The sequence below is a fragment of the Anguilla anguilla genome, chromosome 2, assembly GCF_013347855.1.
Source record: "Anguilla anguilla isolate fAngAng1 chromosome 2, fAngAng1.pri, whole genome shotgun sequence".
Lineage (NCBI taxonomy): Eukaryota > Metazoa > Chordata > Actinopteri > Anguilliformes > Anguillidae > Anguilla > Anguilla anguilla.
This window is the reverse complement of record NC_049202.1, coordinates 32,896,102-32,912,925: the sequence shown is the minus strand read 5'-3', so window position 1 is coordinate 32,912,925 and position 16,824 is coordinate 32,896,102. Positions and strand designations below refer to the sequence as shown.

At 49.8% G+C, this 16,824-nt stretch overlaps 1 protein-coding gene across 14 annotated transcripts in view; it reads left to right on the top strand.

Moving 5' to 3' along the window:
* LOC118219803 (SRC kinase signaling inhibitor 1-like) overlaps nt 1-16,824 on the top strand; it is a 148,754-nt gene that overhangs the window by 86,330 nt on the left and 45,600 nt on the right. For all 14 annotated transcript variants that reach the window (XM_035403230.1, XM_035403229.1, XM_035403228.1 and 11 more), the window contains 3 exons: nt 11,869-12,064; nt 12,642-12,934; nt 14,588-15,453. In XM_035403230.1, coding sequence (XP_035259121.1) covers nt 11,869-12,064; nt 12,642-12,934; nt 14,588-15,453 — 1,355 coding nt within the window. The remainder of the gene's footprint in view (nt 1-11,868; nt 12,065-12,641; nt 12,935-14,587; nt 15,454-16,824) is intronic.

Here is a 16,824-nt window from a genome sequence, read left to right as displayed (position 1 = left end):
GCCTCTGGAACGCCGTAATTAAAGCTCCTTTTAGTTTCTTCAGAATGTCTCCTGGCGCGGGTTCAGAACTGAGGGAAACCCTGCCGTCTAGTTAGTGTCAGCAAATCTTTTTTTTATTTTATTCCCCATTTCTCTCAAAAAAATGTGTTCGCTGTTTGAATACTTGATTTTTCAAGAGCCTGTTCAGTTCGCTTACCTACTTCTCTGCTTGAATTTCCATAAATATTAATCAGACTGAGTGGCTCGATCCACTGAGGCGCAGGAGAAATTTAACCTGTGCCTTGTGGCTTATGTCAGAACTCAACCCTGCTCCAGGTCTGTACCACTGAGAAAACATCGATAAGGCTGACCGGGGCTGAAAGCAGGCCGCATGCATATTAAAAACAGAGCATTGTGGGTAAGAGGAGTGTCTGTTGCTGAGCTGTAGGCGCTAAAGATTGCAGGGCTCCCCCTTTGCCATTTTGTGCCGGCTTTACTTCCCCTTCTACATTTCAGTGAGCTGCGGGTCTCACAGTCGGCACTGTGCTCCTAATCGTTCCTGCGGAACAGCTGTGAAGCAGAGACAGACTTCACAGCGCTAGGGCTGGGAATGCACAGGGCTCTAATCCCCCCGTTTCTGCCGCAGAGCTGGAGCCAGCCTAACATGATCCGACTGACTGGGAGCAGCAAAATCGTTTGCATTACCGGCGGCCCAGGAGCACATGCCGCATTGAACGCTGTGGCGCCCAGTCGACTTCCAAATTAGACTCCGCGTTACCTCGGTCCGCCTCTGGCTATTTGCTGTGATGAGCTCTGTCCTTTTCTTCCCTCTGTGCTTATCTCCTGCCATAGTGCTAGTGTTGATTCAAGCAGGTTACACAGCCTGTTGACTTTACTGCCCTCTCAGATGTGAGTAGAGAAGAACCAGTAACACCAGTGGGTATGGTTGACATGATTTCCCTGTTATTTTTCTCCATAACGTTATTTCATGGTCTCAGTAACAGAGTATACAATTGTGCAATAATTGTTAAATAAAACATACATCTATGCTCTCTCTCTCTCTCTCTCTCTGCCTCTCTCTCTCTCTCTCTCTCACACACACACACAGGCACACACACACACCCACACACACGCACTCGTACAAGTCAAGAAGGTAGACAGCATGAAAATTAGGACACAATAAAGATTGTCAAAGGTTTACTTATTGAAAATAAACAGGACCAAAGGCCCAGTATATACCATGATGCCATTTTTGAAGCAGTGCATCATGGTACGATAAGTCTGTCTGTAATTCAGTCTCTCGGGTACCCTCAGAAGTCAATTAATTTAGCACGATTGTGCCTGTAAGTGCTAATTTAAAGTTAATTGAGTGTTTATAGAGGAACAAGGCGGTGGTTGGGAAATGTCTGGGAGAACTTGTTGCCCTGGAAGGTTCTTGTTGATGAACTAAAGGGATAACCAGCTCCTGACATGGAGTCTGCTCTGTCCCTCTGCTCTGTGTGAGATTGTTACACAGTGTACCTTTGAGCAAAACCTCCAGACTTACAGAAGAAGAGCCGCCTCCAGCATCTAATCCTGGAAGCGGGGCAGAGACAGAGAGAACTGCAGACCGAGAAGGACTTATTGAGAGAGGTACAGAAAGGAAATAGGAGAGAAGGGTTTCTAAAGGCTTTATTCAGACAGTTCTGCTACCACCCTCTGTTCATCAGCACATTAAAAAGTAAATTTATGACAAGGATCACGGACCATTTCAGTCGGCCTGACCCGTTCTCTCTGCACCTCCGATTGAGGAACTATTTACTGCCATTTCCTGTCTGATTCGCATCAGCACATTACCTGCTACTGTATGGCTGGCCAATTTATTCCATGCATTAATAATTCCCCCTGTTAAAGATGCAGGCTGGTGAGGGAGGGATCCATGCTGGCTTTGCAAGCAGTGGACAAAGAAAGAGTTCAGTGGAGGTAGGATAGAAGCACAGACTGGTTGAAAAGCACGTTATTCTAAAAAGACCAGATCCTTGGCCAGCTTTATTGCTTGGGAGTGCATAGTAAGATGCTGTTCCAAAAACAGACGATGTGGCTGCCGCAACAGGTGAAGAAAAGGCCTATTTATATCTGTGCATTGTTTAGAGTTGGCAATGGCGGAGTCGAGAGGGTGACAGAATAGCAGAGCTTTTGGCAGTTCTCCTGGGGAGCTCTCTGAGCCCGAGCGAGGTTTTGACCTGAAAGACTGAGATAAAAGCTTGACGCGCTGTGTCTGAGTCTGACGGGAGACAAACGGAAGACGAACATTTAATCAGAAAGGAGCATGCGGAAATGTGGGAAGAGGCAGGCCAATGAGAACGAGAGGAAGAGAGAGAGAGAGTCAGAGACGGGGCCGAGATGCAGGTACCGCGTTCAGCTCGTCTTCCTGCTCCTGCATAACCTCCTCGCTCCACACACCTGCCTGTAACAGTGCAGAAAACCAAAAACCTTGCAGCAATGCTGAGAGAACGTCCAGTGCCAGCTGGGCCAGGCCATTCATGATCTGGCGTCGCTCTCTGCTTCCTTCCTGTTTAGGGTGACTGCTGCTTAATTACATACAGCACATATACGCACGATATGTTGTCATTACAGCCTTATGGAGTTTCATCTCCAAACACTGTGCAAAGTTTTGACTGCCATTTCCTGTCGTGCGATCCATCATCCCCATTCCTGTAATGGATAACATTAAATAAAAGAAAATAGATGTTTCACCAGATCAAACAAATGTCTCAGACTCCACATATTGTGTAGTTTTGAATTATAACCCTAAACCTACCCCCCCCCCCCCCAACCCCCCCCAATGATTACTGTACCACTCAGGTAGTGGACCTCGGAATGGCAAGAAGGGTTATGTATAATTACACAGCATCATGAGCACAAGGTGAAATGCTGCATTTATATGCTTTTCACTATGAGCCACTTAATCATTTAGAAGATTCTTTTAGCTGAAACAACTGATTAAAGAGCATTTTACATGGTAAGCAAACATCATAAGAGCTAGAGACTGGTACAGTTATAAGTGTCACTGTCAGGTGCTAAAAGGAGAGAAGAGTTCATTTTTCAGATAGAAACAATGGGCTAAATAGAAAGACTAAGGTGTAATATGAAGTGGTGAGCTCTGAGATGTTTGCGGAGGATAGCCGCTGAGTCTGCCTTCCTGACTGATTCGGGGAGGTGGTTCCACCATCAGGGACTGGGTGGCTGATTAGGGGAAGGTGGTTCCACCATCAGGGACTGAGTGGCTGATTAGGGGAAGGTGGTTCCACCATCAGGGACTGGGTGGCTGATTAGGGGAAGGTGGTTCCACCATCAGGGACTGGGTGGCTGATTAGGGGAAGGTGGTTCCACCATCGGGGGCTGAGTGGCTGATTGGGGGAAGGTGGTTCCACCATCAGGGACTGAGTGGCTGATTGGGGGAAGGTGGTTCCACCATCGGGGGCTGAGGGCAGGGCAGGGCTGAGGCTGTGAGGATCAGCTGCTGGGAGACCGGAGCGCAGGGACGGCCAGCTGGCAGGAGGAAGCCGAACGGGGAGGTCTGGTCGGACTGCATGGTGTCTGAAGATAGGAAGCAGCTGTGCCATTCACAGAGCGGTAATGTCAGGGTGAGAGGTTCTGAATTGAATTGGATTTGAATTGAATGCGGAGAGCCGTTGGAAGCCAGTGAGCGGTCGGTGTTCAGAAGTGGCACGACGTGCAAATTTTGCGAGGTTGAAGACCAGGCGGACGGTCAGCTGCCTGATGGTGCAGGCTGGTAAGCCAGCCAGCGAGGTGCTGTAGTGGCGCAGACGAGTGATCACATGGGCTTGTACTCCTGGTGGGATTGGTCAGCAAGATATGTGGCAAATCATGTGAGGGCGGAGCCTGAGATGGCCATCTCTGCAATGAAGAACAGGAGGAGCCAATAGTTGAAAGTATCAAACGCAGTCAGCGTGATGAGGGAGGAGCTCTGACTGAGGGGTGCGTCTCTGTGACTGCGAGGAGTGGAGCGGCCAGGCCTGAAATCTGATTGGCTGGGGTGGAGGACGTTATTCTGCTGGGGATGGAGAGGCAGTCAGCTGCAGACTGCACACTTGAGCGTATTCCGTATCTTACTGTATAAACATGGTCTGGTATGCCTCAGTAAATGATTCATGTATTGTTACGCATGTTATACACAATCGTTCCCTCGTGCCGCCAAAACAGCTCTGACCCGTCAAGAGTTTTTAAAATTGTGGAAATAATTCGCCCTCAATATCTTAGCTTTTTATAGCCCTGTAGCAACTAATAATGTAATAAACTACCAATAGTGTAATAACACCCAATAATGTAATCCATATGTAATAAAAACCAATAATGTAATCAGTAGTAGTAGTAGTAGTAGTGTACTTTATTAATCCCCAGAGGGAATTTGCACAGCATCAAAGACAACAAAGTAACACAATCAGATACAAATTTACAGTAGATACAACATATCAGATACAAATATACAGTAGATACAAATATATACAGAAATCCAAATATACCAGAGGACACCTTCAGAGGTGGAGTCCATGCCTCGACGAATCAGAGCTGTTTTGGCGGCACAAGGGGGAACCTATACAATATTAGGCAGGTGGTTTTAATGTTGTGGCTGATCGGTGTAGGTTTAATTTCCCTTACATTCGGCATTCAGGTCATCAGCATTTCTATCTTTGTCTCTGTAGCAGAATTCCTTGCAGCACGCTGTAGCTCCAGTCTTCATCTCCCTCTCAGTGCTTTGCTGTGTCCTTTGATGCAATGCAGGTTTGCTCACCCTTCACCCCCTCATGCTGCCCTTTCCCCAGGTGCTCCACAGCTGTGTTTAACATAACTGGGAAAATTGCATCTGTTTAAGTTTCTTCACAGGCAGACTCACACAAGTACTGATACTGAAACACAAACTCGTTCTCTTGCTGCTCAAAGTGGAAGGAACGATTGTAGGGCTGTGGTCTGTAATTCTCTCATTTTTTTGTGTCCCAGATAAGCTAGGACATATATCCAGCCTTTCACATTGAGTCTCTAAAACTCCCTCCATCCCAGTCCGGTCTAATTGGAATCTCTCTCTTGGCTCTTTTGGTTGAACCTGGAGTTAGAATAGTTCTCTCTCAGCCATTTACAACAGTACAGGGACAAGGCTTTTGAATATTATTTTGGTACAAATAGAGGTGAACAGGCATGGCTTCATTGCCCTCCCCACCATTAGGTGGCAGCGTGGCGCACATCGGCGGCGGTGCATCTTGGGAGAGGCTGCTGGCAGCCGATTTTGATAAAAGAACCATTTTGGGCAGGTGCCGCTGCTTTTCTTTGCCGTATTGTTGACGTGCAGCTGGGTGTAAAAATGGCCTCTGCAGCTTGAGTGAGAAAATAGCTGGAAATTTTACACATTTGAAGGGGCTCAGAGTTCTCAGTGTTCTGCAGAACACATTTCCCAGCACTATCAGAGTGTTTTAGCCTGTGGGCAGGTATCGTATCACTGTTTCAAATCTGTTATTGTTTGGGGCTTGTTGAATGTAGAAGGCAGAGGATATTGCGCATAGACTGTGCTGGAAGGGGCGTAACTTGGTCAATTTTACGCTTATGTAATAAATGGGCAGAATATATTTTGTGATGGCCAGGTCTGGCAATTTATTTTAGAATATAATGCAGTAGACCACATTTAATTATGGCAATTCCAGCACTCTCAGAAGTCATATTCATTAAATCATCTGGAGAGCCTGTGCTTGGTTATCTAGGTAGTGGGGAAATATTCTCAAGAACCAGACATGTGTCCACCTACATGAAGTTCCTGTTGCTTGTTCATTGTTCATATGCTCAATCCCATTATCTGTCATTGTCCTCTGTTGAGGATATTTAATGCTAATTAAAAAAACAGCAGATGTGGAAATTCCGAAAGTCCTGCCATGTGTTTTTTTTTTTTGCCTATGAACTCAGCCGGCTGATTTCACAAAGTAGCGTTCTACCTCCTGGCTGAAGAATTATGGTAATTATGAAATCCAGATGATTGGAACGAAATACTGGGTTTTACCTTCTGAACCTGGATTTTCCACCTCTGAAAAGCGGAGTGCTCAGTACTCTGAGTGCTGTCTAGCGAGTGACCGGACAACAGCAGTCCAGAAACTGACCAGCATTGAGAAGCACTGACCTTCAGTAGGGGAGCCCAAACTGGGATCTCCTGCTGTCCCACTGTCCTTGTGTTTGTGGCTGCTGCTGATCTCATGCTGTACCAAAAGAAGATTCTTATTCCATTAGAGGGGTGTCACCTCTGCCCCTCAGTGTGCCTTTGGTAAGGGCTGAGTTTGTATTGTGCAGTTCTGGATCTTCAGATCCTCCTTTCTCTTCCTGCCAGAGTCTGTGCTTTTCTGGTCAGTAGTCTTTCCTCACCGCCAGGCTTCCTGAGATTATCTTTGTTTTCATCAGTGGGATGAAAAACATTTTGTTCACCTGGGCGGTATCATTTCACATTGAATTGAATGAGGGATACCTGTGTGTGTGTGTGTGTGTGTGTGTGTGTGTGGAGAATACATGTACAATGGTGCAGTTCCTTATAACAAGGCAAACAAGATTGACTTGGGTGACTAGCAATACACGTCAGCTTTGTTATGTAAAATCCCTCACGTACATTCATGTCTTCTGCAATGATGTGGATAGATCTTTTTCGTAAGATACAAGGTTTTCTTATTTTGATGCTAAATACATTTGCAGTGCCATTTCCCATGTGACAAAATACAGTAATGCAAAAGTGAATGGAAGTAATTTTATGGGGGGAAGATGTGCAACAATCATTGTGATTTATTCAAAGTGTTTCACGGAATACAATGCCATGAAATCTAAAATCTAAAATATTTCTCAAACGTATGGAAATTATACTTCTTTAAAAATGGGAGCATACATTTATTTCCCCAAAAATATGTCTCAAATATTCACTTCCCCTAGTACTTTGTTCACCCTCCCTTTGTACGGATAACATTATTTGTTATCCGCACAGTGTTTTACAAGGTAAACATATTGAGACGGAGGACCAGTTTTCTTTATAAAATCTTTCAAGATACATCCAATCCTTGGATGTAGACTTGAACCTGATTGATTTTTGATCGGTTTCAAGTTTGGAAGCAACATGGTCAATGCCATTGCAAAGAAATCATTTTGTGTCAGTCAACGAATTGGTTGATGTTAAGGTAGTATGATTGGGATCTTGCTAAAAGACACATGTATGACCTGGTTTGAGCTTCCTAGCCAGGTAACCTGATTTTTGGCTTAGTACTTTGTGGAGTTCGTGATTCCATTGACCTTAACAACCAGACCTTGATCCCAGGACCAGCATATGAAAAACACCCCCACAGCATCAAAAATCCACCTGTGTATTTAAATGTAGGTATGACTTACAAGATCAGCTTTTCAACATTAGCAATGCAAAACCCACCAATGGTGTGCATGGCCACAAAGCTCAATTCATCGGCTATTAAATCCACTTCCAAATGGATGTTCCAATGTCCTTTAGCAAATTCCATGTGCTTATTTTTGTTGATTGCCTTCAATAGAGGCTTTTTTTCTGTCATCCCTTCTAGAAAAACATTTGGCATGGGCGTATCTGGTCTGATGGTAAATTTGGAGGCTTGTCTCCAAGGTGCAACCAAGTTTGTAGATGCATCTCGGGGGCGAAAGTCCAGTTGTGATCAAACCATCTGGCTCACTGTGTTTGGGGAAAGATACACTTATGTCCTGTACCAGGCATGTTTGCCACTGTTCCACTGGTTTTAAATTCTTAATTGGTGACCAAATACTGGTTTCTTTACTTTCTAAGTTTCTTTCTACTTTTTAACCACCTTCAGGCATGTAAAGGACAAAAACTTTTTGTCTTGTTTTTTGTGATTTCTTTGCCTTTTCTCATGGTGATGGATGATACATGAATTTTACGTTACCTCATTTTTATACCCCAGTGAAATAGGAGGCCACATGGGGACACAACACAGTTCCCTAAGATTTAAATGAACTTAAGGATGCTAATACAGATTTTATTACATTTTAAGTCATTATGTTTTTATTATGTTTTTGGGAAAAAGGTTTTTAAACTTTTTAAACAATATCTTTTTTTCGTATAAAATATTTTTAAAGGTTTTGAACATACAGTATACAGTATAGGTCATTATCTGTACTGTATATTTGAATACGGCTCATCTTCATTAAGGATGTGAGTCATTTTGGAGGGCGCTAGGGTTCTTATGCGTTTCTCTTCAGGGAAACTGTTGGTCATGTACTGCAATGAGGGCAGGAGACCTTCTACGAATTAGCGTTCACTGGAACGGTATGCCACGATGGCTGGGAGGTGTAATGCCCGTGAAATTGCGAAGAAGAGGGTGGGGATTCCGTGGTGTGTGTGTTGTGTGGGTAGGAAAGCGATGGGGACAGCTGTTTCCTCCATCAAGCTCATATCCAGTTCCCCACCCCAGCAGAGAAGGACAGAGCACGCTCACATTCAGCTAGACACAACAGACCGACAGGGAGGGACACAGGCAGTGCACTCTCAGAGGAGCTTGGGCAGAGACAGGACACCGTCCCGCAGGCGGCGACCGCTCCGCACGCCGCACGCGCACCCGCGACGGCCAATGAGCGTCGTCGCACAGGCTCACGGCTACGCGGGAAACAGCGCAGGGACTGATAGCGCAGGTAACCCTCGGCAACACAGAAACACGGGAGTCTAGCTGCTCTGAGAATCATAAGGGCCTCCTGGTACTTGATGCAAACAGCAGCTGGTCCAACCAATCAGAGAGAAGATGCTGGCAGTCAAGGTAAGAGTAGCAAGTGGACTGGATTCTCTATTAGCTGCAGCTCTGTGTCCTGCCAGAAATCAGTCTGTGAGGTACTGATTGATATTTATGCAAGAGCTTAGTGTCCTGTGAGCTATTGTTTGTTATGTCTGAGACTACTAAGATTCTTCATTTCCTTCCACCGCAGCATACTGTGTCTGCTCATCTTGGAACTGGTACAGCAGTGTGCCGTATAAATGCAGTGTATCCGTAATGTTTGGGACAAAGCCATACTTTTTCTTCATTTGTCTCTGTGCATCATAATTTTTACGTTTGTAATTAAACATGTCTAGATTCAAGAATAGATACTGAAAGCTCTGGAACGCATTCCTGGATGAGGGCAGGGGCTGTGTGGGGAACCTACGGGGGTGCTGGCCATCGCACCCTCCCCTCATAAACCCCCCCCCCCTCAAATCAGGGGAACGACGGCCCGCTGTTTCGCTAACCGTGCCACAGCAGGCCAGATGTGCCTTTATGCTCAGCTCCTGCCACGGAGCCCTGAATTGTTATTTTTTTTCCCACTGTCAGGAGAAGGGTTGGGGGACAAAAATAAACTCGGCTGTCACCGGGATTACGTCACACCAGTCTGCTCCAGACCCTGCATAATAAAGTCTCGCTGCTCCCCTAGCTCGGAAGCGCCCTGGGGGAGAAGCAAACAAACGAGGCGGCGCGCGCAAACACGGGAGCAGTGTGCCCCCTCCCCTCTCACCCCCCGCACCCCCTCACACACCCCCCGCTCCCCAGTGCTCTGTGTGCGCTTTCTGCAGAGCACGAGATTCACCAGATAAATGAGCCCTATTACGGAGCGCATGCAGAGTAATCACTCAAACCTCCGGCCCCTACGCTGAACCTGCAATGGGGGGAGAGAGAGAGAGAGAGAGAGAGAGGGAGGGAGGGAGGGAGAGGGAGAGAGAGAGAGAGAGAGAGAGAGAGAGAGAGAGAGGGAGAGAGAGAGAAGGAAGAGAGAGTGAGTGAGAAAGGGAGAGAAAGAAGGAGTGAGAGAGAGGGAGGGAGGGAGACAGAGAGAGAGAGAGGGAGAGTGAGAGAGAGGGAAGGGAGTGAGAGAGAGAGGGAGAAAGAGAGAGAGTGGGAGGGAGGGAGGGAGGGAGAGAGAGAGAGAGAGAGAGAGAAGGAGAGAGAAGGAAGAGAGAGTGAGTGAGAAAGGGAGAGAAAGAGGGAGTGAGAGAGAGGGAAGGGAGTGAGAGAGAGAGAGTGCGAGAAGGGAGAGACAGAGAAAGAGAGAGAGAGAGAGATATGCTGGCCAGGGCTGTTGTCGCTAGCACTGAAGAATAAGGGTATAAGTGTGGAACGTTGTGTCTTAGTAGGCAGCATCCATAATTATTGTTAACGCCGTCGAGTATGGATGGATACTTGGTGTGCGGTCTGCTGGAAATAGAGCCATTCTGCTTGCAGTTACGTTGGGATAAGCAACTCCCTTCAACTCCCAAAACTGGGGTATTTATCATTTGCAAAATCATTTCTTTTTTAGTAGACACCCACATCCATCACAATATATGTTTACATACCCTTTTTTATTTCACGTATTATTGTTATATATTATTAACATGAGAGATGAACAATAAACTCACAGGCACAACAGCATTATCCCACTCGGAGTTCAAACCTGTAACCCTCTTTCATACCTTAATAAGGACTGCAAGGAAAAAACTCCTTTGTGTGTAGGGATGGCAATATAGACTATGTTGGCGCTAAAACCGTTCAAGGTCCCCTTAACTGTAACAGAGTTATGTTTTCAATTACCTTTAAAGGTATGTGCTGGAACCGTCCATCGGCGATTACACATGTAGGGTTCCGCAATGTTCGTTTGCTTCGTGTAAAAAATCAACTCTTCTTCCACTGAACTTCTTCCATAGCACTGTTTACGTATGTGGATAGGTGGTGTTTTTTTTTTCCTGCTCTGTGCTAAAGTTAGTTTGGCGATATTACATCTCACCAGCAGCGCTCGGTTTTTGGCTTTTGGGAGAACGCTTAATATTCGATGCTGTGTTTGTGGGCGCAGAGCAGGCGGGCGCGCGCGTGTTTGCGTGCGCTGTGTGCTTTTCATACGAGCGCTCGCTTCTGCGAAGTTAGGCATTCGCCTGTGCTGAGGGACGCAGTGCCAGAGGCCGGGCATCGCAGAAGCGGAGGTTCAGCATCGCAAACGTCCGCATATGAGTTTTTCCTGGCGCGCTGGGAGATATTTCTGTGAAGATTCTTCGCCAAGCTCAAGTGTAACAGCACATAGAGCGGTGCCGGCTTACGGTCCGGTGGATCTGGGAGGAAGGGCTAGCGGTGGCGGCGGTGGCGGCTCGCCGGACCGGGAGCGGCGCCCCGGGAGCTCATTACCGTCGCCTCGGAGACCGAAAAATTCCCGACGGCGGGGATCTTCGGGCCGCTTCATTAAACGCAGCCCGGCGTCTCCAGCCCCCCCGTTGCCGCGCCGACGGCCGGACCCGGGCAGGGCGGAACTGTCCTGTTGTGACAGCCCCGCTCTCCTCCCCTCCCCTTCCCCCCCCTACATTCCCCCCGCCGGCCTGCGGCGGGGTGATTAAAACCCGGCAGGCCGCCCCCCGCCCTCCTTCCTCTAATTGCCGCATTTTGCGCCGCTCTCTCTCAGTTTCTCTTTCCGTTTCTCCGAGCCTGAAATCCTCTGGGTGAAAACAAACAGGTGCAGCCTCCTCAGCCCCTCCCCCTTCTCCTCCCCCCCCCCAACTCCAGCCTCGCTTGCAGGTGATGTCATCGCTGGCTCTCTGGGCACAGCGTGTTCAAAACTGATGCTGTGTCTCTGTGGCATTTTGAAAATCTCCATGTTTACCTCTCTCTCTCTCTCTGTGTCTCTCTCTCCCTCTCTCTATCTATCTCTCACTCTCTCTCTCTATCTCTCTCGCTCTCTCTCTCTCTCTCTCTCTCTCTCTCTGCTTGTCTCACACTCTCATTCTCAGTCATTGTGTGCGATAGTTAGCCTTCATTAGCCTCTTTTTATTGTGCCGTTCAGTCGGTTTTGTGCGTTCTGCCTCAGTAACACCAGGGCTGCTTCTCCCCCCCCCCCCCCCTCTCCTTGCAGAGCCGGAGCCCTCGACACTCCCAGTCCACGCAGTCGGGCCTGGCCGACCAGGCCGCCAAGCTGTCCTTCGCCTCGGCCGAGTCGCTGGAGACCATGTCGGAGGCCGACATCCCGCTCGGCTTCAACCGCATGAACCGCTTCCGGCAGAGCCTGCCCCTGTCGCGCTCGGCCAGCCAGACCAAGCTGCGCTCGCCAGGTCAGGCCCTCCTCTCCTCTCCTCTCCTCTCGTCTTTGCGCAGACACGCACTGGGGGGGGGGCCCTTTAATCCGTCGCCGCGACGACAACGACCTGGCGTTTCCGGCGCGGCCGTGCGGTTCGTCGTGCGGCCGTTTGCGGTCGTCGGTTTTCCGTCCGACCGCGCCGCGCCTGAACCGCACTGCCGCGAGGACGCTGATATATTTAGCGCTACGGCGGATTGACGCGAGCTTGAATTATGAACTTCAAAGCCACTCGAGTGGAAGAAGTGCTCTGTGAGAGCTCCGTAATGCTCTGCAATGCTCTGCGGCTTAAAAGCACTGTAAAGTGGAAGGAAGCAGACGATGAATTGGGCAGCCCTAATTTTCTGTGCATGAGTGTGTGCATTGGTGGGGCACGCGTGTATATGGGAACATGTGTACGTGCATGTGTGTGTGTGTGTGTATGTGTGTGCTTGCGCATGCATATATGCACACATGTAAGCAGGTGTGTATATATGGTGTGCAAATGTGTATATGTTTCTAAGTGATTTTGTATAATTCTGTATCTCTCTCTCTCTCTCTCTCTCTCTCTGCAGGGGTGCTTTTTCTGCAGTATGGGGACGAGACGCGGCGGGTGCACATCACCCACGAGCTGAGCAGCCTGGACACGCTGCACGCCCTCATCGTGCACATGTTCCCGCAGAAGCTGACCATGGGCATGCTCAAGTCGCCCAACACCGCCATCCTCATCAAGGACGAGGCGCGCAACGTCTTCTACGAGCTGGAGGACGTGCGCGACATCCAGGACCGCAGCATCATCAAGATCTACCGCAAGGAGCCCATCTACGCCTCCTACCCCGCCGCCCACCTGGCCAACGGGGACCTGCGGGTGAGGGGGGGGGGGGGCGGGGCTAATCAAAAGGGCGGGGAGGGTGGACTGAGCGAGGGGCAGGATTAGGATAGCAGACTGGGTATGTGGCAGGAGAATGAATCCCTACCTGAAATCTCACAGTGATTATCTTTGAATTTGGATTTTTTTTAAATTTACTGTTGTTGGAAGGTTCACCTTACTGGTCAAATGAATAAATTAGCTTTTTTGGGGGGAAATTAAGATGTTTTTATTGACTCTTTTAGATTAGTTTTAGAAGTCCATGCAAAACTCCGGGGAGTTGCCTTTCTTGGTGATTTTTGGCTGGACCGCAACAGCGGGGCCAGCCCTATAAACGCGAATGTCTGTGACTGAGTGACTGAGTGATGAAGTTACACCATTGGTCGGCCAGATGAAGTGTGTTAGGTCCAGCCATATACTAGGTTTTGACCTGGTCTTGTTTTGTCTTCTGTCGATTGATACAGCTGAGAATTCCCTTTGGAATATCGTGGCGATGCCATAGGCTCTTATTGACTGTCATGTCATGTTGTTTCACAAATAGGAAGCAATTTATACATCTCTTCCGTACATTATGCATAGTTTTTTTTATTACATGAAATTTGTGTTGTTTAAATGTCAAGCAGTCTCCTTGACAGTTGTGTTCTCACGCTGGTTACCACTTGCAAGCAGTGCTAGAACGTAATTGCTACAGCTCATGATATTCCCTCGAGAGTCAGCCACTCCCCGTCACCTTGTGTAGCGCAGCTCCAGACAGCCTTCAATTACTCGCGCATGATTGGCCTTTGCCGGGTTTGTTTCCGAGGGCAACCGATCCAATTCCCGGCGGCCCCTCCGGGCTTCTGTTCACATGGGATTCCCACTGTGTGGTTCTACCGAGCTGCACGATTACCTTGAGTCTCCTATGGGAGGAGGGAGAGGCGGAGCCCGAAAAGAGGTGGAAGCTTTCGATTGGTGGCAAGGGCAGAGAGTGAAGGCTGACGAGCAAAGGAGCAGCAAATGAGCGTCTGAGACAGTAAACCGTCAGCACTGCTGCCACGGGCCCCCCCCCCCCAACCGCCGTAAACACGCCTGGGGAAGGAAGGGTAGGTGGATGGAAGAGAGGAGAGGAGGTGCAGTCGGAGAGACTGATGAGGCACCTGGGAGGAAGAACAGAGCGAGAAAGCTAGCTGAGATGACAGGAGGAATCTGTGGGGGACGTGCAGGGGCGCAGCGCAAATGGCGTCTGGAAGGAAGGAACAGAGAGAACGTAGCGGCGTAGCGGGAATCCCGCCTCAGAGGCGCCATTGGTAATCAAACAGTAGCTGCCGTCGATTCAAATACGTTTGCAGAGATCAGAATGTACCACTATCCTGCGTCGTGCACATGCGTTTAATTCAGCTCAATAATACGCAGGAGGCCTCTGTGTGGAGCGATGAAGGCCTCGGTATATCTGAAGTGCAGGCCCGCGAAAGGGGAACTAGGGATGACAATGGCAAAATGCGATTCTGCGTTCTTCATTGTCCTATCGCGATAGTTCCTAACGCCAGTGGCGGAGTCTGTGCCTCAGTGTAATTCGCGTTGAGTTTTGAGCTGCTGTGATGTCATCATGAGAGGTGTCTGGCCGGTCAGGTTTTTAAACCCCGCCCCCTCCCCCCCCGCCCCTTGTCGCCGCAGAGAGAGATGGTGTACACGTCTCGGGACTCCTCCCCCACGCGGCGGCTCAACAGCGGGCCGGCGTCGGCCTCCCCGCCCTCGGCGTCGCCCTCCCGCTCCCGGCTCTCGTACGGCGGGGGCCGCCCGCCCTCCTTCGTGGGGCCGGCCCAGGCGCACCCCCACGCCCAGCACCACCCGCCCTCCTCGGGCCACCCCCACGCCCTGCCCCACCCCCACCCCCACCCCCACCACGCCCCCCCGGCGGGCCTCTCGCCGTCGCCCAGCGCCATCCTGGAGCGGCGCGACGTCAAGCCGGACGAGGAGGTGACGTCCAAGAACATGGTGCTGCTGAAGAACGAGGGCCTCTACGCCGACCCCTACGGCCTGGTGCACGAGGGCCGCCTGAGCATCGCCTCCACGCAGTCGCTGGCCGCCATCGGCGACCCCTTCGCCTTCCCGGTGTCCGGCGGCCTGTACCGCCGCGGCTCCGTCCGCTCGCTCAGCACCTACTCGGCCGCCGCCGCCGCCCTGCAGGGGGAGCTGGAGGAGGCCCTGTACAAGCCCGGCGGCCCGCTGTACCCCGACGCCTACGCCTCCACGCTGGGCGTGGGCTTCCGCATGCCCCCCTCGTCCCCGCAGAAGGTCCCGGAGGCGCAGCTGCGGGACCGGGACTCGTACTCCGGGTCGCCCGGCCGCGGCTCCCCCGTGCGCCAGGCCTTCCGGAAGGACTCCTCGTCCTCCGTCTTCGCCGAGAGCCCCAAGTCCCGCGCCGCCTCCGGCTCCGACCCGCTCTGCGGGGCCGTGCTCCCCGGGGGGGAGATGAACCGGGGGACCACGGGGACGCCGGGCTACAACTCCCCGCTGCCCGGCAACGAAACAGAGACCCGGTGAGAGCGGGGGGGGGGGGGGGGGGGGGGCAGGGGGGCGGTTCTGCTGTGTGTGTGTGTGTGTGTGTATGTGAGAGAGAGAGTGTGTGAGAGTGTGTGCGTGTGTGAGAGAGTGTGTGTGTGAGAGTGCGTGTGTGTGTGTGAGAGAGAGAGTGTGTGTGTGTGTGTGTGTGTGTGTGAGAGAGAGAGTGTGTGAGAGTGTGTGCGTGTGTGAGAGAGTGTGTGTGTGTGAGAGAGAGTGTGTGCGTGCGTGAGAGTGTGTGTGTGTGAGAGTGCGTGTGTGTGTGTGAGAGAGAGAGTGTGTGTGTGTGAGAGAGTGTGTGTGTGCATATGTGAGAGTGTGTGCGTGCTTGAGAGTGTGTGTGTGTGTGTGAGAGAGTGTGTGAGAGTACGTGTGTGTGTGTGTGTGTGTGTGTGTGTGTGAGAGAGAGAGTGTGTGAGAGTGTGTGTGTGTGAGAGAGAGTGTGTGCGTGCGTGAGAGTGTGTGTGTGTGAGAGTGCGTGTGTGTGTGTGAGAGAGAGAGTGTATGTGTGTGAGAGAGTGTGTGTGTGCATATGTGAGAGTGTGTGCCTGCTTGAGAGTGTGTGTGTGTGTGTGAGAGAGTGTGTGTGTGTGTGTGTGTGTGTGTGAGAGAGTGTGTGTGTGCATATGAGAGAGTGTGTGCGTGCGTGAGAGTGTGTGTGTGTGTGAGAGAGTGTGTGAGAGTGTGTGTGTGTGAGTGTGTGTGTGTGTGTGTATGTGAGAGTGTGTGTATGTGTGTGTGTGTGTGGGTGTGTGGCGTGTGTGTTTGTATGTGTGTGTTTTATTTATCTTTTTAGCAATACTTTACCATGTTACTAATCCGCTTACTCTGTCTGTGTGAGTATTAGTGCCCACACTTACATGTGCATGTTTGTGACTGCAGTGTTGTGAACTTATTGTGTGTATACTACAGTTGCATGTTTTTCGTGTATGTACACTAGTATATACCTCAATATTGAGAGTTCATATCTTCAATATGTCCACGGAGTCGGCATACATTTCCCCCAATGTATTTTAATTAAAGGATGCACAATCGCAGCAAAATACGAACTACAACCATACGAGAGCGATGCTTTTGCACTTGTTAAACTGATGACTACTGATGGTACTTGACAAAAAATTATGTACCATTCACTCGGACCCAGCGGTGGGTGGAAAGCTCATGTAACCGCACTGCCTGGAGAAGAGCGACGCAGAGCGCAGGCTGGGCCATGCATATTTAAGTGTGTTATCTACATAAATTTCAGACCCGAAATGACATGTTTTTATGCAAATGGGGGTCAATGCAGGACACGGCTAATTCGGAAATATGTTCGCAGATTACCTCTCGCAATAATCATGTATTTTTTT